The sequence below is a fragment of the Poromitra crassiceps genome, assembly GCF_964638095.1.
Source record: "Poromitra crassiceps genome assembly, chromosome: 3".
NCBI lineage: Eukaryota > Metazoa > Chordata > Actinopteri > Beryciformes > Melamphaidae > Poromitra > Poromitra crassiceps.
Genome location: NC_139625.1, coordinates 88,770,851 through 88,796,650, shown reverse-complemented (window position 1 = coordinate 88,796,650; position 25,800 = coordinate 88,770,851). Strand labels below are relative to the sequence as shown.

General features: G+C 46.1%; 1 protein-coding gene and 1 pseudogene across 2 annotated transcripts in view; one reads left to right on the top strand and one right to left on the bottom strand.

Annotated features, from left to right (window-relative positions):
• The first annotated feature begins 2,267 nt into the window (after window positions 1-2,267).
• LOC310774171 (equilibrative nucleoside transporter 2 pseudogene) lies at window positions 2,268-3,596 on the top strand (annotated as a pseudogene). The gene has a single exon. The product of its transcript is annotated as an equilibrative nucleoside transporter 2 pseudogene (transcript).
• Window positions 3,597-5,106: 1,510 nt separating this feature from the next.
• Window positions 5,107-25,800, bottom strand: part of ankrd6a (ankyrin repeat domain 6a) — a gene marked incomplete at both ends in the record, with an annotated part of 33,814 nt that continues 13,120 nt past the window's right edge. The window contains 9 exons of the mRNA XM_083633216.1: window positions 5,107-5,295; window positions 9,928-10,262; window positions 11,099-11,396; window positions 12,671-12,814; window positions 14,876-14,983; window positions 15,653-15,805; window positions 16,706-16,861; window positions 18,509-18,619; window positions 19,692-19,769. Of these exons, the coding sequence (XP_083489342.1) occupies window positions 5,107-5,295; window positions 9,928-10,262; window positions 11,099-11,396; window positions 12,671-12,814; window positions 14,876-14,983; window positions 15,653-15,805; window positions 16,706-16,861; window positions 18,509-18,619; window positions 19,692-19,769 (1,572 nt within the window). The remainder of the gene's footprint in view (window positions 5,296-9,927; window positions 10,263-11,098; window positions 11,397-12,670; window positions 12,815-14,875; window positions 14,984-15,652; window positions 15,806-16,705; window positions 16,862-18,508; window positions 18,620-19,691; window positions 19,770-25,800) is intronic.

Genomic DNA, 25,800 nt, shown 5'->3' with positions numbered 1-25,800 from the left:
AATACCCGGGTTGTCATTATGACATCACTATAGCAAACGTGGCCACCAGGCTGATATGTTTAGAACTGTATGAAATCATGGGTGGCCTGGCCTTTTGGTGCATGGCAGCCAGTTTGCATTAGAATGAGAACCTCTTTACAGCCATTTCGTGGCCATTGACCGCTACGACGTTCGGTGGGGCAATAAGAAGCCATTCCCCACCTACGTATAAGCGGTCGAGTGCTAGGCCGTGCTCCTAACCACTGATGGGAGAGGACTCAGCCGCCTGATCGTCACCACCGTGGCTCGGACGTCCCCACTCAGTCAAGCCCAGAAGTCTGACCGGTGGCAGATTTCACCCCCGTTACCATAGAACATGGTCGGCTCGGGTGCACCTATTCGAGGAGTGTACTGCCGCTCGTCGACGAGGTGGTTATCCCTGCACCTCATCGTCCAAATGTCTTATTCGTTCGTTAGTCAGTAAGCAAGCTCTAATTTCGGCGACATGTTCTGGGAGAGACGAACTGCCTGCCCCCCTCATACTATCAGCGTCCACCGCCCCGAGGACGCACGCGCATACTCGCTTATACCCGTACGGGCATGAGCGTGGCCCTGGACCGCACCAGGGGGCCAGCACGAGACGGTTGGTGCACATATGGCCCTAGGCAGGGCTTTGGCCAATCGAGGCCAATCATAACCCAGTTACCCAACGGTGCACGCCGAAGCGGCCGTCCCCAAGGCATTGCCCAGGGCGGAGGCAATTGTATCAGCAGGAAGCCACTAATAACAACAAATCAGCATCACCCTCTGATTACGTAGTTCACGATGGTCTGTTTTTCTGGGGCTCTCGACATCCGCGTCCGCCGTTCCGCGGGCGGCGCTGGGGGGAAAGGGGAGTGGGTTGTTGGCGGGTTTCGAGTTATCTGCTGAGTTCTGGATTGCCCCGCCGAAAACCAGACTCAGTTGCCGTTATGTTCGTATTACCGGGGCATGGGGGGAACGCAACAGTACAAACTTGACAATACGGGACAGGACCCCGGACATCATCAGCTATCATGGTGGAGAGTTGACGAGTGAATGTGCCAAAGAGAAAATTAGGTGGCCATGATTGAAGAAGGCCTGTTTGGGAATTTAGCCAGGGCACCGGGGTTACACCCCTCAGGGCACCGGGGTTACACCCCTCAGGGCACCGGGGTTACAGCCCTACTCTTGCGAAGAGTGCCGATGGGATCTTTAGTGACCACAGAGAGTCAGGACCTCGTTTTAACGTCTCATCCGAAGGACGAGGCTCACTTACAGCAGAGTCCCTGTCTCTGCCCTCGGGAATTGGGGATATATTGAGACCAGAGTAAAGCGCACCTCTTACTGGTCCTCCAACACCACTTCCAGCACCATGGTCATCCATGCAAGGACTGACCACAGTCAGCACTGTTTATCTTCCCCCAGCAAGCCAGCAATGTCATGCAGGAGCCACGGTGCCGGCTGATAATGCCACCCTATGCGGACAAGCCTGCCGGGGCAGGCAAGCCCCCCCGACTCCTACCTCCCAGCCTGCGGCTTGAGGCTTGCCTGCCCCAGGGCAACCATTCCCGGTTCCGCCTGGCCCCCGGTAACGGCCCTGCTCCACCAGAGCAATACATTCGATCCACCCACCCACCACACGAAAGTAGTTATTTTTTGGTATACACCTCGGAAGAAATACAGAGGTCCTCCTGACCTTGGTGACCTCAATGGTCATAACGGCCATGCGCTTAGGGTCGCTGCCTCACAAGGTTAGGCCTCAGGGGGTCCAGGTGTGGTTGGGGCAGATTGCCCTTGCAGGATTTCCGCACAGGATGGGTTTATCAAGAATAATGCCACAATTCTAGTGCATGCTACCGGCCGTACTTATAGCCTCAGCAGAGAAGGATTTATGACATCACTGATGTTGTCACAATATGCGTACATACATGAGTGTAACATAATCAGTGACATCATCAGTGATGTCATAAATCACCGATGATGTCACTGTTAAGTCACTGATGTCACTCTGTGGGTGCTGATTTATGACATCACTGATTATGTCACTGATGATGTCACAGTGTCTGCATAGGACTGGTAGACTATACAGCAAAGAGGAGGGCACTGGAGCACATCTTAAAAATACTATTAGGTGCAGATCAATGAATCACTGATGTTTCGACACCTCAGTGTCTTCTTCAGAGTGGTTAGTGGTTAGACTGGTTTAGTGCGTGAACTCTCTCAAGTTTGGTGGACTATACAGTTGATTGTGGCCATCCTACATGAACATGAAGGGACAGGCACACCCCCCACAGGACCGTGCTTGCTTGGTTGGAGTAATTTTCTTCATTCTGGGCTTGGGGACGCTGCTGCCATGGAACTTCTTCGTGACTGCCAATATGTATTTCAATCACCGTCTGAACACAACAGAATGGAGCAACGGCACGTCGGTGGTCCGCAAAGAGTACAACTTCAACAACTGGATGACCCTGCTGTCCCAGCTGCCCCTGCTACTCTTCACGCTGCTCAACTCCTTCCTGTACCAGAAGATAGCTGAGGCGGTGCGCATCAGCGGCAGCCTGCTGTTCATTCTGCTGCATTTCATCCTCACAGCAGTCCTGGTCAAAGTGCCCATGGAGGAAGATTGCTTCTTCTCTGTCACCATGGCTACCATCTGGTTCATCAGCTCATTTGGTGCCGTGCTGCAGGGCAGTCTGTTCGGCCTGGTGGGCCTGCTGCCTCAGAGGTACAGTGCCACCTTCATGAGTGGACAGAGCCTCGGAGGGATCTTTGCTGCCATCGCCATGCTGCTAGCCACAGCCAGCCATGCAGATTTTGAGTCCGCAGCATTGGGTTACTTCATCACGCCATGTGTGGGTACCCTGGTCACGCTCTTCAGCTACCTGCTTCTTCCCCGCCTGGAGTTTGCCCAGTTCTACTTATACAGAAGCCGCCAGTATGAGGACAGAAGCATCCAGTATGGGGCAGACACCACCGACAAGCACCCCGAGGCAGAGGGCGGTGCCAGCTCAGATGGGACCAAGCAGGCCTCCCTGCGCCTGCAGCAGTCCAAGCGCGTGGAACCTAAGTCCTCGGTCAAGGAGGTCTTCAAAAAGGTCTGGGTCATGGCGTTCTGCGTGACGTTCGTGTTCACGGTCACGCTGTCCATCTACCCTGCTGTCACTGCGGATGTCAAAACGCTGTTCCCAGGGAGATGGGCGGACTTCTTCATCTCTGTGTGCTGCTTCTTGATTTTCAACACGGGTGACTGGTTTGGCCGGACCATCACGTCCTGGATACAGTTGCCTCGCAAGGAGTCTTGGCTGTTCCCGGCGCTAGTGGTCTCCCGGGTCGTGTTCATCCCTCTGCTGATGCTCTGCAATGTCCAGAGCCGCTCCTTCTTGCCCGTCTACTTCCCTCATGATGCCGCCTTCGTCGTCATCATGATGTTCTTCTCTCTGTCCAACGGATACTACGCCTGCCTCTCCATGTCCTATGCGCCGCAGATGGTGGAGCCCAAGGATGCAGAGACAGCAGGCACACTGATGACCTTCTTCCTCGCTCTGGGTTTGTCCATTGGCGCAGGCCTGTCCTTCCTGATCCGAGCCCTGGTATAGACACAGCACACCTCATACTGTGGCTCGCTGCAGTCTCCTTTCTACTGTTGCAGGGACATGTGTGTTGGTCTGACCTAGCTTCAACGTGAGACTCATCATTCATTCTTCATGCTCCGTCTCAGATGCGCAAGCCCTTATTGCACTGCAGGCTGCACACAACATACACGTTATCAATCACAATAAAACTGTACCCACCTCCGACAAAATGTTGTTCTCCAAAATGGGGTTGCCATGCCAAATATTGCGTAGTTTCCAATACCAAGCCCTTATTCACATGCCAGTGCCGAGGTTTAAGCTCAAACACGGCCTTCGGCTGTGTCATTTCGGGTTCAACTGCTCCACAGTGCCGGATGTATCGGTTTGGTGCTCAGTGGTTGGGAGGGTGTACTGCAGTTTAGAATTTTGAGCATCGGCTCTGGCATGTGAATGTGAAGCATGGTGCCAGTTTCTAGATTTGTGTTTGACAGCTGCATCAGGGCCCACACTGAGAGGATTAGAGAAGAGTGGCAGGAGGAACTTTGTGTTTATTTATCTGAGATTATATGGGACAGGAGTCTGTATGTGGTCCAACTCTGCTCAGTTAATAGCAGACACCAGCTGATCCAATTTAAAGTCGATCACCGTCTTCATTATTCCAAGCATAGGTTGTCCAAGATCTTCCCTTCTGCTTACCATGATAGGTGTCGGGTGTCAGAGGGCACACTGTCCCATGCTTTTTGGTTTTGTCCTTCCCTATCTGAATTCTAGGACAAAATATTTGATTGGCACTCTAAGGCCTATACAAAATAACCCTTCAGCCGGAGGCGGAACTTGCCATCTTCAACTGCTCAGAATCCCTACAGCTGTGCAACAGTCTCTGACACGGGATGACTGTCACCAAGAGACTCATTCTGAAGGAATGGTACTCCCCCTCTACACCTTTTCAGCTGTGGTTGATGGACATGGTTTCAGTTATACTGTACGCAGGTTCAGGTTCAATTTATTTTTTCTATTTTCTGTATCTGTAATGCAGAATCTGAGTTTGTATATAAGGTGGATGTGTCTTCATTCATTGTGGAGGGTATACTGTGGGCAATACCCTCTCTTTCCAGATTCCTGTTGACATTGGCATCACTAGAACGGTTCTTGCCATTTCATTTCATACGGGAATAATTATAATCAATTGCTTAACTGTGTACTGTATATTTGTTGTATTGTTGTTGTGGTTGTACTGTACTGTATTGTTGTTGTGGTTGCTGTTGATGTTTTTCTTTCTTTCTCTCCCTCCCCTCCCTCGTATGTGCATATCCTTTTGTTTTGTTTCTAATTTGGTGGTCTGTGTGTAATTAATTAGAAACTATTAATAAAATAGAAAATAGAATAGAATAGAATTCTTTATTTCGCCAATATGTTTCCACATACAAGGACATTGACTTGGTGGGGTTGATGCACAAGTAACATAGTAGACCTAGTTTCTCCGATGAGTACATTTATCACACTGTGTCCAATGAGATTAGTCGCCATGAGCTCGTCATGAGCTCTCCGAGTTCCCATTGGTCTTCAGCCACTGAAGGTCCTCCTCCAGGTGGCTGATTCGCTGCAGCAGCTGCTTCCTGTCCTGCTGTGCCCTGAGCTCCGCCTGCTGCTTGGCCTCCAGGATCTTCCTCTCATACCAGCACTCCAGCTGAGTTGACACCGTCTCAAAGAAACGCTGAGTCACCTGGCAGAGAGCCAACAACAACGTTAGCAACGTTAGTGCTAACAGTCCTTTGATTGGTCGGATGAAGCAGATAGAGGGAACTATTTTTTGTGATTTCATGAATCTGATTGTGTTTACTTTCATTAATCCATACATGTAATTAATCCATACTTCCCACTCTTAAAGTATATGGTACAGTCTACTGTTCCCCCACTCTTAATATAAAGTATATGGTACAGTCTACTGTTCCCCCACTCTTAAAGTCTATGGTACAGTCTACTGGTCCACTCTTAAAGTCTATGGTACAGTCTACTTAACTGTACTACTACTGTACTAACCCAAACCCAAACCCTAACCCTACACTCTTAAAGTCTATGGTACAGTCTACTGTTCCTATGTAACTGAATTCCAAGCTGCTGTTTCCTTAGCAATCTCTTTGTACCATATAAGAGGTACAATATGTCATTGCCATGTTTGTTTTGTACATTTGCAATAAATGTTACATGTTACAGCTGGTGGGGATAGCGTGATCCTCCCATGTGCTACATCCTGCTGGTGAAGCTCCCCGTTGTGAGGTCAAAAGAAGCGGCTGGCAAATGGCAACATGGTGCTAGCTGGCTTATGCTTACATAAACCCACACTTATTGATTTCATTTTATTGCTTTAATTGTCTTATTTTTATTTATTTTCTCTGCTGTTGCTTATTATTCTCAGATTGATGTTAATGCAGGCATGCATGCCACACACACAATTAAGCACATTTGTTTCTCTTTTTTAATTAAGCCTCAAGTTGCCACAAACTACTGGATCATATTAAAAACTAGAACAGCATTGTTTGTCATACATTCAGGCAGTGTCTCGTCACAGATGCGTGGTCAATGGGTCAGCATGGGGGAAATCCTCCCGTTCTTCCCAGCCAGTTTAGCCCATTTAGCTGCTAGCCCAGCCCAGGCAGACAGCATCAGGGATTTAACCACCGCAGTAAACGCACATCTGAACAGACGTCTAGTATCTGCCGTAGAATTCTTAACCCTGTAGTGGAGAGCCGCAGCACCTCCTGCTGGTGAGTCAGCCCAATGACATATTTGTTTGTTTATTAAAAGGATCCCCATTAGCTGCCGCTTAGACGACAGCTAGTCTTCCTGGGGTCCAGTGAGATATATGGGGGGTTTCCCCCACCGTCTAGTCTCACAGGCCAGGTCCAGTGAGATATATGGGGGGTTTCCCCCCACCGTCTATATAGTCTCACAGGCCAGCATGAGATATATGGGGGGTTTCCCCCACCATCTAGTCTCACAGGCCAGCCGTACTAACATTTTGTGGGCATTCCCACAGAGACTGACTGTATCTATCGACCACCAGCGTCATTCGAATTCACAATGTCTTATTATACTCATACACTCAAACATATATACACAACCACAGGGCCGTAACCAGAGTTCCGAAATAGGGGAGCTCCAGCAAGGGGTTGAGGGTTTTTTCCCCCCGCTTTTAGCCATATTTAGAGTAATATATAATTTTAAATCAACATTAGGATTATACTGTTGTGATGTCATTATTCAGTATATTCTCTTTCATGTCACCACCTGCTCAGCTCTCCTGTCAACATAATTGTAACTAACAAACACAAACTGTTTTAGCCAAATTCATATCAAAATGACACCTGACAAACACAGGTACACAACCCAAGCCGTACACAACACACAAAGTCATCATCGATAATAAAAAAAAACATACAGAGGGACATTTATTTATTCCTGATAGGAACGATTGAAAAATAAAATAAAATATATTATGTTGTTTTTAACTTTACACCACCTCTTTTTGTTACTTATTGGGTCATGAAACTGAAACCATGCATATAGCCACCTGCATACCTGACTTCGGGAGCTTGGCAATTGGCATCATGCATGATTAGCCAGTAGCATCCCAACGTGTCACACAGGTAACATTACTTAACACATTCACTGCCAGCCGTTTTTTCAATACTGTAGGTAGCTTCTGCCAAGGTTTTTTTTTGAGGATTCTGGCTCATCTTTCAAGAGCCGAGGATTATTTTCTGTTAGGATTTTGTGAACACAAAATATCTCAAAAGAACTAATAGAATGTGTGCTTTCTCTGTCTAAAATAGTTAGTTTGTAGAGTTAGTAGTTATGTATGCATTAGCAGTTGAATACAGCATGGTTTCAGCGTCTGAAAATTTAAGCTGAGATAAATGGCTTTTTGTGAAATTCGATAGAACAGTCACTTTAACCATTTATTTTTGGCATCAGTAACACGTCAGACATCTAAACAATAGTTTTGAACAGTAATTTCCTCCATAACAGCAGGAAACCCCCCTCTCCTTCAAACTCCTCCCTCCGTGTGTGTTCTCCTCCTTCCTCCGTGGCTGCAGCGGGTGTGTGACGAGTTGCTGTCTGTGCTGCCTGGCTGCCCCTCGTCGGGCGAGTCTGGATGGGCTCGCTCGTTTCTTGGGGTTTCGGTTGAGAGCTTTGATGAAGCTTTTGCGATTCTGGGCTTTATGCTGCGTGTTTCAAAGTGTGTTCCACCCAGTGTATTTTTGGAACCCCCCACCGTTGTGCGCCACCGTTGTGCTCCAGCGCGAAAGCGTTTTCGCCTACAGTATGAGAATGGCTTCCTCACGCTTTTCCCTGCAGTTTTGGCTCGGATTTCAATAGTCTGGAGAGCACTGTCGCCACTTAGTGGGTCGGTGGAATGGGTTGTACACGTTCGGTGGCTCCCATATTTATATAGGAGATGTAAAAGGGTTAGATCAACGTCCCACCGTCAAAAATTTTTTTTTTTTTTTTGACGAGTTGACTCGCCATTGGCAGTCAACCGTTGGTTTCTGCTTGACGAGTTGACTCGCCAATGGCAGTGAACGTGTTAAGAGACAGACTAGACACTTACTTTCTTGGTTGTTGCTAAAAAATCTGTCAGTGTCACTCACTGTCTGTCGTTCACTCGCTCACTGTCTCGCAGCTCGCTCACCTTCAATTATCTCGCCAAGCAGACAGACAGTCATCACTCACCACCATGCTGCTGCTCTCTCGGAATCAAGTTACCGCGGACGCGGCGTCAGATGACTTCCTGCCTTACCTAACTTTCGTTTCAAAATAAAAGCGATCCCGTGTTTTTCATGCTTTTCCAGAAAAATCTCTGAAATATTAGGGGAGGTCCGGACCTCCCCATCCTCATAGCTAGTTACGGCCATGCACAACCACACTACCCACTCCTCACAGGACCCCCCAACCCACAAGTGACTTTGATCACTTTGATCGACTTTGGCTCTCTACATTCCCATTCATTTTTCCATAGACCTTTCATAAAATGCTTATTAAAAAATAGGTTTACTTGGCAATTCAGCTATATTTAGAACCAGGAAAGACCATATAACATTTCAGTCTGACCCCCCCCCCCCCCCCCCCCCTCCTTAACACATTCACTGCCAGCCGTTTTTTTTTTACTGTAGGTAGGTTCTGCCAGAGGGTTTTTTTGAGGATTCTGGCTCATCTTTCAAGACCTGAGGATTCTTTTCTGCTAAGATTTTGTGAACACACAATATCTCAAAAGAACTAATAGAATGTGTGCTTTCTCTGTCTAAAAGAGTTAGTTTGTAGAGTTAGTAGTTATGTAAGCATTAGCAGTTGAATACAGCATGGTTTCAGCGTCAGAAAAATTATTCTGAGATAAACGGCTTTTTGTGAAATTTGATAGAACAGTCACTTTAACCATTCATTTTTGGCATCAGTAAGACATCAGACATCTAAACAATAGTTTTGAACAGTAATTTCCTCCATAACAGCAGGAAACGCCCCTCTGCTTCCAACTCCTCCCTCCGTGGGCGTTCTTCTTGGCTGCAGCGGCCGTGTCACAAGCTTGTCACCAGTCTCACTGCTTTGCTGCTGCTGTGCCTGTCTGCGCGGCCGCTCTTTGAGGAAGTCTGGATGGACTCGCTCGCTTCTTGGAGTTTTGGTTGAGAGCTTTGATGAAGCTTTTGCGATTCTGGTCATATTTATGCTGCGTGTTTCAAAGTGTGTTCCACCCGTAATCTATTATGCAAATTTGCAATCCCGCACCGCCAGCAATCAGCGCGAAAACGAAAGCGTTTTCGGCAATCCATTTTCATGAGAATGGCTTCGTCACACTGCTTTTTGCTTGCCTTCCTCTAGTCAGGAAAGCACTGTCGCCACTTAGTGGGTCGGTGGAATGGGTTGTACACGTTGTACACGTCCAATACTTATATAAGAGATGTAAAAGGGTTAGATGCACATCCCACGGTCAAAAAAACAAAATCGATTTTTTTGAAGTAAAAACACGTCATTGGCAGTGAACGGTTGGATTTTGTTTGACGTAAAAACACGTCATTGGCAGTGAACGTGTTAAAAAAAAAAAAAAAAATTATAAGCATTTTACATATAATAGGATAGAATAGTGTGTGTGTGTGTGTGTGTGTGTGTGTGTGTGTGTGTGTGTGTGTGTGTGTGTGTGTGTGTGTGTGTGTGTGTGTGTGTGTCTGTGTGTGTGTGTTTGTGTGTGTGTGTGTGAGAGAGAGAGAATACCGGTAGATAGATTAGGGTGGCATGGGGAGGAGACTGGACATGTGACCAGTCATAGCAGGGCGTGGTGCATAACTTTATGTCAAATGCTCACCTCCACAGCATGCAGATGGTTCCTCTCCTGGCTGAACGTGGGCTCAGGGGGGCGGTCGATAAAGAACTCCAGGGTCCTATTGCCCGTCGTCTCTCGGCGGTGTTTCCTCCTGCTGTTAAACCAGCTGCTGCTGGCACTGCTGGAGCAGCCCTTCCCGCTCAGTGCCATGATGGCTGCTGCTTTGGAAGTGTCCTGCGCTCCCGCAGGCTGCCAGTAGGGGTCAGCGGGGCCCACCAGGACACCTGAGGTGTGTGTGGCAGGAAGAGGAAATAGGGCTGTGTTCTCATAGTCGTCTGACAGGAGAGGTGTAGGGAGATAGAAGAACAAGTTGACCACTGAACATGAAGAATCACATGAATTGAGGATCTAGGGACAATTGTTGCAGTTTCTCTGTTCTTGTGGAAAATGACATCATCTGAAAATGATCACAAATGAAACTAGAGCCTACCTGGTAGAGTGCATACCTCCACCAACCTTTCTACAAAGTTTTGTGGTGTTATGTGAATCCGTTTGGCAGCTAGGCACTTTTTTGTGATTGGCCACGCTCATTACCACGCCCCCTTTTGGCCAGTGGGCATGGGAAGTGAATCAGATCTGAGTTGGCCCATGGCCAGGCTTTTCTACTAAGGTTTGTGCAAATACATTGATCACTTTTTGAGATATCCTGCACACAGACAGCAACCGAACAGGGGCCAAAACAGAGGTAATAAGCAGCAAATCCAACCTTTAAATTGGATTCCTTGCCTGCTCTTATTAATGCTGTTAATAAGCCTTCTTATCTTCTTTCAATACACATCAAGGTATTAAAGTATGCCAGCTGATGAGACTTCTAGCTTTCCAAACCGAGATTCAGAGGGAGTGGACTGAGGCTGGAGTCAGTCATAACTGAGAAGTAACTGCTGATTTTCTTCACACTATTCTAATTTCTTCGCAAATAGGGGATATCACCTGTATCAAGATAGGCCCACAGAGGCCTACTCACTTTATTGCAAATCCTAATGTTTGTCAATAGAGATGAATACATGTCATACATGTACTGCCCCTTATGGTAATGCTTGAGGGAGATTGATCATCTCATTACACAGGTAAAGCAAACTACCAATACAGATCCCCTCGCCCTCGCCCTTCTACTTTGTCACTCTGGACCCCTTCTTGAAGACCCCAGACATACCTGGTGACCTGCTCACTTTCACTTCAAAGTAATTCCTGGCTGTCTGCTCCTGGTCCAGGCCGACCAGGTTGTAGCTAGATGGAAATGGCACAACGTTGACGTAGGTAGCCAATGAGCTGCTGCTATCCCCAGATACCACCGACAGCAAGGGGAGGGACTCCAGGTCACCATCTGCCAGAGATTGGTCCACGGAGGGCGAGGGGAGGAGCTTGTAGTACTGAGGTCGGGTGGGGATGTGGAGGTCCATGTCCTGTATTTGGGACGTACACCAATTCTTCAGCTCACGGCTTGCTGCTGCCTGCTTGAGAGTAGAGGCAGTGTTTAGTGGGATGGGAAATAGTCTGACTGGGTTGAAGCAGCATGGTGGGCTTAGCTCTCTCATTGGTGCTGACCATTTCAGTATATAGCCTACATATATATATATATATATTAGTGCTTTTCAAAACCAGGCCTTATTCAGGATGCACCCACAGCCATATTCAATCACTCTTTCTGCCGCTATCTCAGTCTCCCCCCCCCCCCTCTCACTGCCTCTCTCCCTCTCTCTCGCGCGTCAATTTCTGCCCCTATAGTGGACTGCAAGCATCAGATCTGAAATGTAGGCTACACCACAGAATGACAGAACCATCACTATTTTGGGGGAAAGTCCACAGTACTAATTTATATGTAGGCACTAGGCAGGCACAATGACCGATGAAAAGAAAGTTGTTATAGCGTAGTTTTGAGCCCCTGTCATTCAGAGGCTGTTGCATCATCCTACCTCATCTGCCGTGCAGAGGGGGAGAAGAAAAGGCAGTGAGAGAAAACGATGCAATGATTCTGTCCAAACTTTCACCAATCTAATCTCATCAAGACATCCACGGATAGGCTATATTTTTCTAGCCGATTCGTTTAGAATTGTTCTGTTTGCTCTTGCTATAGTGTAGCGTATTTACATGCTTGCTGTATTTAAACTGCAGTGAGATTTGTTTGAGGAGCATTATGGAGACAGATGGAGATGAAAGAGGGAGGGGGAGCTCAGAGCACTTTGGTCGGGATTTTCTGACCGGACTGGATCGCTCCGTGGAATCAGAGCTTGAAAGGGAAGAGTGTGATTAATTTACTGCAGATCGCCAAAGGCCACAGTTGTGAATAATTCTACGCTTAAAAGGTGTGGTTAAATGGTTAGCGGCGGCTTTAGCGCCGAGGGGAAATTAGGGAATGCGCCTGACCACGCCCACTAATAGCGCTGCGCCCGGCCTTAAATGCTAATTTAAGTCCAGGGGGAAGATAGAGCCCCAAGACTCTCTAAAACTGGAGCGATTGGTCTCTTTAGAGTCGTTTAAAGTGCTCCTTGAGGATGCCTTGCATGGGGAGTGCTCTTGTTTTTCTTGATGTGCTTTTATCATCTTGTTTTGTTGTTTGTCTGTATTTGTCTGCTTTTGTAATTTTGTAACTTTTATAAATGTTTGTATTGCAACAGGACACCCTTGAAAATGAGAGCTTGCTCTCAATGGCCTCACCCCTGTATAAAGGTCCCCAAAAAATACCATACAAGTGTGAATAGGATGGTGAAAAGCAAAAGTAGGCTACCTGTCTCAGCTGTGCCTGTTCTCTGGCCTGAGCAGCCCTCTGCTCTATCCTCTCTGCTGCTGCTCGCTCCTGATTCAGAACATCCAACACTTTGATCCTCTCTGCTGCTGCTCGCTCCTGATTCAGAACATCCAACACTTTGATCTGGCCAGAACACAACACAACACAACACAACACAACACAACACAACACAACACAACACAACATTAGTTAACATTGGTTAATGGCAAATGTTGGATTTCTATATAAAAATAGATGAATTATGATACATTACATTCTGCTGCCAGTCACTGAGCTAATTTTGATTGGCACTGGTGTGGACAAAGTTATCAAACTGGTGACTTGGAGAAATTACTAGTCAAACGTGAGGCATTATGGTTTTCCCCCGCCAGTACAGCAGTACCTGCTCTACTCACCACTGCTCTACCCACCAGTACCTGCTCTACTCACCACTGCTCTACTCACCACTGCTCTACCATCTCCTAGGTACACAACATTTGAATTGCCAGTCTGTAAATCTTGCCTGAAAGGAGAATACGGGTGTCAGTTAGAGCTCTACATGTAGCCCCTATACTGTTGGCTAATTATGCCTGTCTAGTTCACATTTCCCCCTCATTTTCCAATGCATGTTGTATAGATTTTACCTTTAGTTATCTCTTTTTGTTTTTAAAATATAAACTTTACAGTGTCAAACCTAGTTTGAAATCAACTGCTGTCCCGGCTAACAAAGACACCCTGAATAAAAAAGACATGGTTAAAAGAAATACATGGATGTGAAAGTTTGAAAGACGGCAAGTTGTTGAGTGATTTCCTAGAGTTTTCTTCCTGTGTGTGTCAGGTGATTGACATGTAGCTGTGGGTGTCAGGTGATTGACATGTAGCTCTGGGTGTCAGGTGATTGACATGTAGCAGAACCTAAAATCATGTGCGAACAATGAAACTTTACTGTGATGCATGAGTTCACTCTGTGAAAACAGTCAGTATGGTTTCTTCTGAAGGGATGAACATGAGCCCTGTAAAACAACCACTCAATCTATTTATTTGTAACATTATTTGGGCATATAAGTGAGACAGCTTCAATCAGAAAATATGAATAGCAGTATCAGCCTTCAAAAGGCCATATCATTCTAACCTTAATTGATATCCTTTCATTTTTGGAACAGTTCAACCAAAAATGAAAATTCAGCCATCCCCATGCCAATGGAATGGCAGGTGAAGTCTTTTTTAGTCCACAAGGCAGTCGTGGAGCTTCACAGGAAAACAGCGTTGCAGCACCCTAAACAACCGAAGTAAATGGTGACATCAAAAGGCTCCATACTGCTCGTCTGGCGTAATCCAAGTGTCCGAAATGCCAGTTTGACTTGAAAAGACGTCAACAATGTTTTCAGCTGAAATCTTCCTGGGAGCCACTTAGGCTACTGTAGCTCCAAGGCACGTTCATGTTAGCGCACACACTGGCTGACCTGGGTGCACGAACTCGAAGGCGCCTACAGTAGCTACAGTACATGCGCCGCTAGAAGTAGTTCTGTTTTTCTTCCCTGGATGTTTGGATGGTAATCCTCTGGTGAAAAGTGTTCACTACACACCTGGACTGCACAGAGGGATGAAATCGAGGAGTTGAGATCCAGACGAAGATGTATGCACCTTCAAGCTCATGCAGCCACTTCATGGTAATGTGGATGTGGGTTGGAGCTAAGTGCTCTGGTTGTTTCGGACATTGGTTCTCAAACGTTTTCACGTCAAGGACCCCTATTAGACCACAGGCATTTGACCACATTTGACCACATTTGATAAGATTTTGTCCCAGGGTCCCCCATCTGAAAATCTATGATTTTCACTTTTAGATGTTTTGACCAAAATAGTTATACATTCCGTCATTGTGGATGGTAGTGAAAATAAATTACCCCCTTTTTGCTGGGGACACATTGGAACCCCTCCAAGGACCCCTGCGGGTCCCTGGACCCCACTTTGAGAACCACTGGTTTAATGTAGGAGAATGCTGCAATGCTGTTTTACTGTGAAGATCCAGGACTGCTTTGTGAACTAAAAAACAATCCAAGATGACTGAATTTAAATGTTTTGGGGTAAACTTTAACACAAGTTCTAACACTAAATTTAAGGCCACAGATCAAATGAGCATCAGACAGAGGAAGTCCAGACCTGGTGTCTGTTCCTGCACTCCATTTTGCTTAATCTGCAATTGACCTGCTCCTGGACGCTGTGAAGGTGCAGCCTCATCTCCTCCTGGGTGGCTTGCAGTCGCCCCTCCAGCTTCTTGATCAGAGTTTGACAGTGGCACTCATTAGCCGGTGCCTAGAGAGTGCATATTGGTCAACAAGTCACAATATTGTACACTCTAAACAACAACAACAACAACAATAAATATATATATATATATATATATATAACTCACCCACTTAGAGTAAAATAGACGATTAAAAGGACTATGTTTTGGGCGTGATTGACAGGTCACCTGGCTACTGCGGCTCTGTGGGAAACCCCTGGTCTTGCACTGTCTAGTGTGAGCTGTGTGAAAACCAAGATGGCAGCGACCACACACGGGCGTCCAAAAACCAATGGGTGGTGTCACGGTGACTCCATCCATATTTTTGATGGTCTATGGTAGCATAGCATTTAACCCTTTTTGGTCATGTAAAGAACAATTTAAAGAGTAACTAAATCCCAAACCCAAATCTGTGGTGAAGCCTTATACCTAATGATGAAAAGTAGGGTATTGAATTGGTCATCTGCTATTGGCTGGTCTTTGGTGCCAGGTGATGTCACCACCTTTTGTACTCTGTAGAAAGTGACATCCCTATGCTGAAACCAAAGATCAGGCTTGACACTGATTTGATCTCTGCTGCTCAAGTACAATTCAGGTCAAATTCATAATGGGGCTTTTGTTGAGCAATGCCATGGGAACAATTGCCACTTGAAAATTCACAGGTATAATTGATCTTTATAGAATGATTGGTCACTAACCTGTCTGATGTTGCCATCCTTGTCACGGTAGAGTGTGTAAAGCTGATAGGTTTTGCCATTCCGGAGGGAAGGCAATTCACCATCACAATAAAGTACATCCTTCTTCCTGTCAAAGTGATCCTCGCCTCTTCTGAGACCATCTTCATCCAAAGCCTGGTGAGGAGACATTAGTTCAGAGTAATGACTATGCTAACTGTGTTGTCTGCTGCATAACCTGTTAGAGAACCATTCCTAATTGACCTGAGACTACTCTGGAATGCATGTTTTGTGTTTGTTTATAATTTGTTTTATAGCAAGCATTAAGTAAATTTAACTGAGTTCAGCAAGCCACATTGGCAAAATTGTGACAACCCACTGTTATGTCGCATAAAAAAAATGCTGATTGTAAATAATGATGATATCAGAAATAAATGTCTGTTTTGATACCCTTTATCAATAATTGATAGAAGACAATAGATCAATTGATAGATCAACCTGTAACCAGCTCATGAAAGCTTTTACATTTGATGTTCTAAACATCCGCTGTCTGGTAGCTCTCACAAATTTAAAAAAATTCAAATTTTCGATTCCCAGCCGGCCCTCCGGTTTTTATTTTTTGTTTTGTTAAATGTTTTATGGTCACTCACGATACAGTAGGTCACGGGTTGGCTTTGTTCCAGCCTTAAAACTCGTTATATAAGGACTTTTCGAAATGTCTATGGAGAAAATGAATGGGGAACTCACTTCCGTGACGGAAAGTCACGTGACTATTGAGCTGTATAAATGTGAATGTTCTGGTTGCTCTGATGCAGGGGCTTTTCAACTGATTGTGACCACCATTCTGACTGAAGAAGCAACCTGAGGAACACTCGTGGCTATTACTCGAGACCAGCCCCATGAGTTCCACTTTCACTAGGCTATTTCAATAGAAACAATACTACGATAACACTGCTGCTCAACACTCACGCAGGCATGTTTCAACAATGGCAAGTCAGTCAGCCCATGAGATGGCAAAAACAGGCTTGTGGACTAGCTTAGCATGCTGATCCAGGCATCTCTATTCTGTGGACCCACCAGGTCCCTGAGTCTCCTCCTCTGCCGTCGGCTGTGAGGGCTGCTGGGGGCAGCCGGGGCCTTGTGGTGGTGGTGGAGGCCCGTCTTCATGCCAGCTGTTCTGCTTACCACCACTTGTTCGCTGCTTGGGCTTTCCTCCACCACAGAGCTGCTGTCCTGCGAAGGAAAGACGACCAAGAGGTATATGAGAGGCAATTTGCAAGATTGCAAACTGAAACGGCAATTATAGCTCCCAACCTTTTCCAACTCAGGGCCCACTTAAAAATCTCAACACTTTTCACGGCCCACCTCCGACCCCATTAAACATACGGAGGCCAAATAATGCATTATCAGAGCACTTTTCCCCCACCCACAGCATCTGGAGCATGTTGCAGCAGTGTTCCAGATTTCAATGCGCCCCCTGTGTGGCCCGCGATGGAATTGCAAAAAAAAAAAAAAAAAAAATACAGTGCACCTGAACGCAACATGCAAGATACCCGCTGAATAAGTGTCCAAATGTTCATGTCATTCTGGCCAATACACTTCTGTTATAGCATTTCAGTCTGGAATATGGAATATCTTTCAATAATCTATGATTTAGCTGCTAAATTGTCAAATACCGCCATCTGCTCGCTACCCAGGCACTTATGTATGTAGCCTACTTGTTCTGGCCTTACAAACGTAGTTTAGTTTGTTCAGACTGTTTATTTTGTATCACGCACTGTAGCTTTAAGAAAACAGACTATATCACCCCTGCTGTGATTGGCTCACACGTTGGGCTGTGATAGTAAAGTAAAAGTGAAAGTGAAAGAGTAAATTCACAGAAGCACATGGCAGTCATCAGCTGGGGTCCACCCGCTATGCCGTCCACCCGCTATGCCGACCACCCGCAATGCCGACCTTAGGTTTAGGCGTGGGGGTGGGAGAGGTTAGGTTTTGGGTTAGGGTCTGGGGGAGGTTAGGTTTAGGCATGGGGGGAGGTTAGGTTTGGCGTGGGGGCTGGGAGAGGTTAGGTTTTGGGTTACGGTCAGGGGGAGGTTAGGTTTAGGCATGGGGGGAGGTTAGGTTTGGCGTGGGGGCTGCGAGAGGTTAGCTCCACCGACACGCTGCACACCGCCTCGCTCAGCTGGTTCTGCTTGTGGGCTATCGGCATTGCGACCTGTCGGCACTGCGGCCTGTCGGCACATAGACGCGGCACCCATCAGCTCCACAGTTTTGATGCTGTCCTTTATTTTTCCTGTTTGTTCAAGCAATGCCTGTGAGTGGTTCATCTTGACATATTAATACGACTGTTGTGTCGTTTTGCATCTGTATGGGTGTTGAGAATTATGTTTAGGGAGGTTGAGTTGTTAAGCTAACTACGCTCTATCTCTGTGCTAATGCTAATTGCCATTAGGCTGTTTCTGTGTTTGGCTAAATATTGCATAGAATAATTACCTGTTAGGTACTCATTGCTTTGTGCTGTTCAGTGATGCAGATGCTTTGTTTGCATTGCAGTTTCACAATATTTCCAGTAAAAACGTCAAAATCAACGCCTTGCCTTGGGGTTTTTCTGGGACTGTTTAACTGGTTGGATAGCTAGCTTGCACAGCTAGTGAGCCCAATACACTACTTAACCTAACTAACTATCCGGTGTGCACAACATTGTCAGACTAAACTCCGGCTGACAGCCCAAAAACCTACAATCCGCTACAGAAAAATGGATAGTTTGTTTATTAACTGGCCGTGGCCCCTGGCCTTCTATCATTTCACGAAAGTGGCCCCCGGGCAGAGCAAGTTGAGTATCCCTGCTATAAGCCACTCCTCCTGCTGCTAATGTCTTACCGGTACTTTGTTTGGCACTATTTCTATCCTGCTGACAGACTGGCTCCTGCGCTCAGCTCGCAGTCGTTCCCTCCGTTTCCTTATTGTTCTTCCTCGTGTGAAGCGATGGACCTGAAGATATCAAAGTGATTTATTATTGACAGATATGCAGCTCAAGACAAAGTGTAGGATGCTAATGCTCTTACTAGCAACATTATGGTCTTATCTAGCTCATTCGTGAGGAATTGGAATTAATACAGAAAATGCACTCAGGACAGCATATGCTGTCCCAGCGAGCATTTTTCGGTTGAAAAGACGTTTAAAAAACGTTTAGGGTCAACGTTGAAAAAACATGCAAGGAAGGTTTGAAAGTGAAAGTTTTTTCACCCACTATTTGCAGATGGCACATATATACTCTATCTCACACACAACGTAGACTACACAATTGTCAACGATCGGGAGGGCAAGTCATTTTATGTGATGTGTACGAGACTATCATATTATGTAACAGACTAAAATTATGTTGTGTGTGTGTGCATCTATAGTCTGTAGGCTGTACGGCTTCAGAGGTTAACTTCATTTGACACCAGTACACAGAGCCTCGTATACAGTATGTTACAATAACATAGCGTGCCCAGAGCACCTCGTTCCGCACTTGGTGCAGACCGGTGCAGACTTGCTTTGGTCTAGTCAGTCACAACTAGTATAGTACTTGCGCATGCGCGTTGCTGCAGGAACTGAATTGATTATTTTATAGTATTGCGCTAAACTATTAACCATAGTTGTGTCCTGGAAGCTTTTTGCTGGCACCACATAGCCTATATAGTCCCATATTTATGATATTTCATGTGACATAAAATGCGTTGAAATGTAGTTTTCGTGTAGACCAGATTTCAACTCTCAGTTACACAATAAAATGGACAAATGCCAATTCACACACTATCAATATTGTCTCTATTCCAAACTACAACAAATGTTTTAACAATATGATGAACCAAATTGTGTTTTTTTACACGTTGACGTTGTAACCGCATTTTAGCCGGTTGAAAAGAGGGTGAAATTAGGTCTTAGACGTTCAAACCCAATATCACCCAGATTTAAACTAAAAATCAACGTTGAAAAAACGTTTTGTGCTCGCTGGGGTATGGAAAGCATCCACCAAATAGTAACCTAAAATAGGCTGAATGTTAATGCAGATACCAACCTGAGGAGCTCTGGCTAGGAGAAGTGCCACATCTTTGTGGTTGTTGTCTCTGGCTTTGTCCATTGCTGTTTTACCTGCCTGGAAGTGAAGAGTGTATCATATCATACCAATACAAGATGCAGCACAAGGAAATCCTATATAACAGTGGTTCCCAAACTTTGTTGTCTTATGTACCTATTGAGCTGTTTTGCCATACCAATAGTACCCCCTCACTCATGCGTGTTCTTTGCGCCACAGAGAAAACACTGTGGCTGTGGTGGATCCGTAAATACCGTATACAAGTAAATCCATACATCAAGCAGATCACGACATGCTGTGGTATATATGCTCATTATACCACACCTAAGGGTCATGTTTCGCCCGACACCAGCGAAAACACCCTTAGGTGTGGTATAATGAGGATATATCATGGCCTGAAATTAGCTATTGCTTTTATAAAACGGTTACCAAGTATGGCAATATGAAAGTAATAGACAACTCCAATTTAAATGGCTGTTATTCATAAATCATAATGTTCCGCGTAAGTCCCTCCTGGCTCCCTGCCAGCCAACACAGTTGCTGAACGTAACGTCAGCTAACACAGGCTTGAGGACAAACAAACATCTAACGTTAGCTAGCTAACTTTGGCTAATGCTTGTGCTAATGTTAGCAGGTGGCTTTTTTCTGGAGATAACGTTTCCGGTGGGCACTGCTCAATCCACTCGTCCTTGGAGTGGTCGTTAAGCGACCCCGGAGGGTGAAGTCAATAGCCTAAATGTTTCCTGTTCGGTAGCTAGCGAACGTTGTTATCGTGATTAGCTAGCTAATGGTTAGCTAGCTGTCGTATACCGATGACATCACTAGCAGGAGACGACAGTAAACACTAACTCGATAAGTAACCTCATTCTATTGCGGATCTGCAATTTGAAGAAATAAACAAACAGCTAACATGGTTTAAGGGTTTCCCAAGCTAACCCAACAGATCAGAACTTCAAGGAGCCCTAAAAAGATATTACAGGAAAGGACGTAGGCTATTGTGTATATTTTTCTCTTTCTGTCGAAGCTAATGTTAGCTAACCTAGTTAACAGTAGCCACAAAGCTAACGTTCACTGAAGTGACGTGACGATAACATTACATACGGACTGAACGGACATTGGAGCAAAAACAAAAGTTTTCTTAGAGGCGGAGGGATTCTGTGATTGCAGCCCCAGCTGTGATATACGCTCATTACATCACAGCTGTGAACCAATCAGATTGCTTGATTTGAGAGAGCCATTTTATAATTGTCACTGAACTGCCGGTGTTTGGGCCTGGCCTCTTTTTCTTCCTTTTGTCACCGCCGGGCTGCCATAAACCTGAATCCGCAGTGACAGCAACTGGAGGTTTGAGCCATTTATCCATGTTTGTTAGCCAGTTCGATGGCGCACGCATGGGGGGGGGGGGGGGAGTTCTGGCACGCACGTACAATTAGCAATGGCCTTATGAAATTACTTGGAATATATATATATATATATATACAGTATATATATATATATATATTGTAGCGAATCAGGTAATCGCTAGCATTGTGATGTTTCCGTGCGTACCTAGGAACTAATGTGTGTGGGTGTGTTCCTAGGGGAAAGGGGGTATATAGGACCAGCGGCCGCGTGCCGGATGTGAGTCTAGCTATGCGAGCGAGCTGACCGGTTGTTGTGTGTAGAGCTAGCTGTGAAGCTAGCTGCTAGGAGCTGAATGAGCCTGTGAATAAAGAACCTGTACCAACTACAACTCTCCGTTCCTTGGCGGATACACGATCCGTTACATTGGTGTCAGAAGTGAAGCGGTAACGCCTGATTTCGGTCGAGAGGGGAGAGAGTGAGGAGGAACGGCGGAGGAAAAGTTGGAGATCAAACGGCTCGAGCGACCTAGCGGTAGCAAGCTAGCTGTGTGAGCTAGCTGCTAGGGGCGCCACGTGTGATGGTGCGCAGAGAAGAACGCCAGTCAGTGGACGGGGGAGAAAAGGAGTTCAGCGCGGTACTGGCTGGCATGGAGACACGCCTGAAGCAGGAGTTCAGCGCGGTGCTTGCCGGCGTGGAGGACCGCTTGATGCGGGAGATCAGACGGTTGTTGGAGGCGACGCCAGCCTGGGCAGAGGGGCTTATGGAGCTGCTACGGGAGGTCGCGCAGCACGGAGAGAAGCGGACGGAGGAGCCGCAAAGAGAGTGTTGGACCTGTGGAGAACCGGGCCACGTGGCGAGGTGGTGCCGAAGCGGCCCCGGGAGACGGACCGGGCATGCGGAGCAAAGGTACTGGGGACAGCAGGGAGCCTGCTGGGCATGCGGTGGATTGGGGCATTTAGCCAGAGAGTGTCGAGAAGCTGTCGGGGACTGGAAGACAGAGGGAGAGGAGAGACGTGCAGGCGGCGGACAGGTGAGACTTTGTTGGAGGTGCCGTTCGCCTGAGCATTTAGCTAGAGACTGCACTAAGAGTGCGGACGCTGGAAGAGACACACAGCCGGGGGAGCAGCCGGAGCAACAGGCAGAGGAGCAACGGAGTAGCGGAGCAGTGGAGCAGCCTGAGCTACAGGCAGCGGAGCAACGGAGCAGTGCAGAGCCGGTTGTTCTGGGCAGGAGAGTGACGTTTGAGCCGGCCCAGGCTAGCTGCTCTGCATACCAGCTGGTAGAGGACGACATCATCATCAGCGACGAGACCATCAGGAGAGCGGGGATCGTTTTGAACAGCCAGAGGGAAGAGAGAGACGTCATCTGCAGAGCTGTTACAGTCGGGGGAGCGGCGCTCGTGTCCCCGGGTGAGCGAGAGGGGCCAACGCCGGAGGAGCCGGCCCAACCAAGCCGCTACACACCCCCCACGGCTGCACTGCAGAAAGCCGAGGTGGAGATCGGCGCCGGTGGTGTTCGCCCTGCTGTCCTCAACACGCCGGCCCCTGGGGGAGCGGGACGGGAGGACGAGCGAGTGCAAGAGCTGGACGACGACGACAGGGTCATCTGGGATGTCGACGTGGGTGAGTGGATACGCAGACAGAAGGAGGACGCGGATATCGGTCCGGTGTTCGCGTGGGTAGTGGCCGGACGCCGGCCCCCTGTGGAGGAGATTCACAAGTGTTCCGGTGCCACGAAGGGACTGTGGAACATGTTTTCGGACCTGCGTCTAGATGAGGGGATTTTGAAGAGAAAGGGGCATGGATTCTCGGGGTTCCAGTGGCTTGTGCCTAGTTGCCTGAGAGGAGTGGCGCTATGGGCGGCACACGTGGGCACAGGATCCAGTCATTTTGGGCCTGAAGAGACACTCAGCCACATCCGTAGAGTTTACTACTGGGGCAAGCACAAGGAGGACGTGCGGAGATACTGCAGTGCGTGTGAGGACTGTAGAGCACAGAAAAGGGGTGGAAAAGAGTCACCCTGCGAAGGACTAACCCCACTGGGGGTTGAGAAGGACTAGAGTGCTTCAGGTGGGACAGAAGCTTTGAAAGGGGGGATGGAAATGGTGGTCGAAGTGAAACGTGATAATGTGAGTAAGGAAATGGTGGTGGTTTAAATGAATGGGAAGAAAAAAGAAAATAAGGTAAATGATGGGGTTGAGTTAAATTGAAGATGAGTGTAAAGAAAAGAGGGAAAACGAAATAAGGTAAATGTGGGGGTTATGAGTTAAATTGAAATGTGTGTAAAGAGAAAAGAGGGAATGTACAGTAAATGTTGGGGCTTGTGTTAATTGGAAATGTTGGCGAAAAGGTAGTAGGGTCATCTGTGGCACTTCCGTGACCGTGGAGAGCGAAGGTCCGTTTCTCAATGGATTTGTCATCTAGGAGGGTTAATAAACAAATTTAGCCGGGGTGTATTTTTAAAAAAGGCGGGGAAAATATTTGAGAGACCAAAATCCAAAATGGCTGCTGTGGAAATGAACTTTTTAATGCTTTGACCTACAATGATGCACAATACATGGTTTCAGAGCTTATTCTGGTCAAGGAATACATATTTGGTGTTTATATAATGATTTGACCTATTTTTGACCTTCAAATCCAAGATGGCTGCCAATTTTGAGGCAGTTTTTTCAAAATCGTCATAGAGCCTTCATATTAGGCTTGAATGACAGGTCTTCTCATGATGAGTTGAATAATATACAGTATAAGTACACAGCAGGGCCGTAGCTAGCTATGAGGACGGGGAGGTCCGGACCTCCCCTAATATTTCAGAGATTTTTTTAATATTTCAGAGATTTTTTTTTTTTTTTTTTTTTTTTTTTTTAGCCTTTATTTAACCAGGTTTGTCCCATTGAGATCAAAGATCTCTTTTACAAGAGAGACCTGGCCAAGAAACAGCAGCAACACAAAGTTACAACAAACAAACACATAAACACATACAATTGAAAAACATTAAAATGATCAAATAAAACATTTGCATACAGACAGCCTGTTCTCAAGAGATTTTACCATAGCCTTAAAACCATTTAAGGTTACTAAGCTATTAAGTTTAAGATCAGACTGCAGACTGTTCCATGCGGTGGGTGCAGAGAACCTAAAAGCTTTCTTCCCCAATTCAGTTCGGACTTTGGGAAAAGGAAAATTGTAGAGTGTCCTGAGAACGAAGATTGTAAAAAAATAAAACAATCTGCATGGAAAACAGGAAAAGCATGAAAAACACGGGATCGCTTTTATTTTGAAACGAAAGGCAGGTCAGGCAGGAAGTCATCTGACGCCGCGTCCGCGGTAACTTGATTCTGAGAGAGCAGCAGCATGGTGGTGAGTGATGACTGTCTGTCTGCCTGGCGAGATAATTGAAGGTGAGCGAGCTGCGAGACAGTGAGCGAGTGAACGACAGACAGTGAGTGACACACACTGACAGATTTTTTTAGCAACAACCAAGAAAGTAAGTGTCTAGTCTGTCTAAGTAACTTTGTGTGTTGTGTACGGCTTGGGTTGTGTACCTGTGTTTGTAGGTGTCATTTTGATATGAATTTGGCTAAAACAGTTTGTGTTTGTTAGTTACAATTATGTTGACAGGAGAGCTGAGCAGGTGGTGACATGAAAGAGAATATACTGAATAATGACATCACAACAGTATAATCCTAATGTTGATTTAAAATGATATATTACTCTAAATATGGCTTAAAAAGGGGGAAAAAAAACTCAATTTTTTTGGTCCAGCAAGGTCCCCTTGCTGGACCTCCCCTATTTCGGAACCCTGGCTACGGCCCTGGTACACAGAAGTAATCTCTGAGGTCATTAAAGTCAATGTTTGTGTGTAAACAACAGTTGCTGATTTGCGGTTTCCCATTAAATAGGGTAGGCTACTGAGAATATGGTGTCCAGTTCATCCCATCACATTTTCATAATGAACCAAAAACAATTTTGCACTATAGCCTAACATAAAATAGTATTCTGTATGCAAAGCTAGCAAGGTTAGTTGCTTGAGCTGAATTTAAAGGTCAACTCAAAACAAACAATGAAATTAACTTTGAAATGAAAACTGAATCCTAGGCTACTAAATTTCATCAGCACACAGTAAAGGAAACTTGTCTTTGAACTCAGCTGACTGTCTAGTCCTAATCCCTGTTGTGCAATGTCCCTTTTCAGTGAAGTTTTAGTTTTTGTTAAGAGTATGGACTTTTAATCTTGACCTTGTTGGTAGGCAACGGCCCTTTTTCAGTCAAGCATTTTCAGATTAGCTCAGTCAGTCTGTGAAGCAGTCAGTGTCAGCACTTGCGCGAGCTCGTTTCTTCTCTAACTAATGTTAACATTACACACTTTAAGACACTTTGTTTGAGGATATCAACGTTATTCACTAGTCTAAAGATAGTTCTACCATCAAGAACATATAAAACAAAAGCAAAAACAATTTTTATTTGCAGAAGTCATCATTGATATTTGGTGTTAGCTAACGTTAGGTAACGTTATTATTTTTAGCTAAAGTTAATGTTATCTGTCTCCACACTTCTGTCAACTGACATATGCATTTGCTTTTGAAAATTGTTTTATATGTTCTTGATGGTAGAACTATCTTTAGACTAGTGAATAACGTTGATATCCTCAAACAAAGTTTTTTTTTTTTTTTTATATATATTTCCCGCCCCCCCCCCCCCCCCTCCCGATTTTTTATCCCATTTTTATCCCCCATTAGTGCTAACGTAATT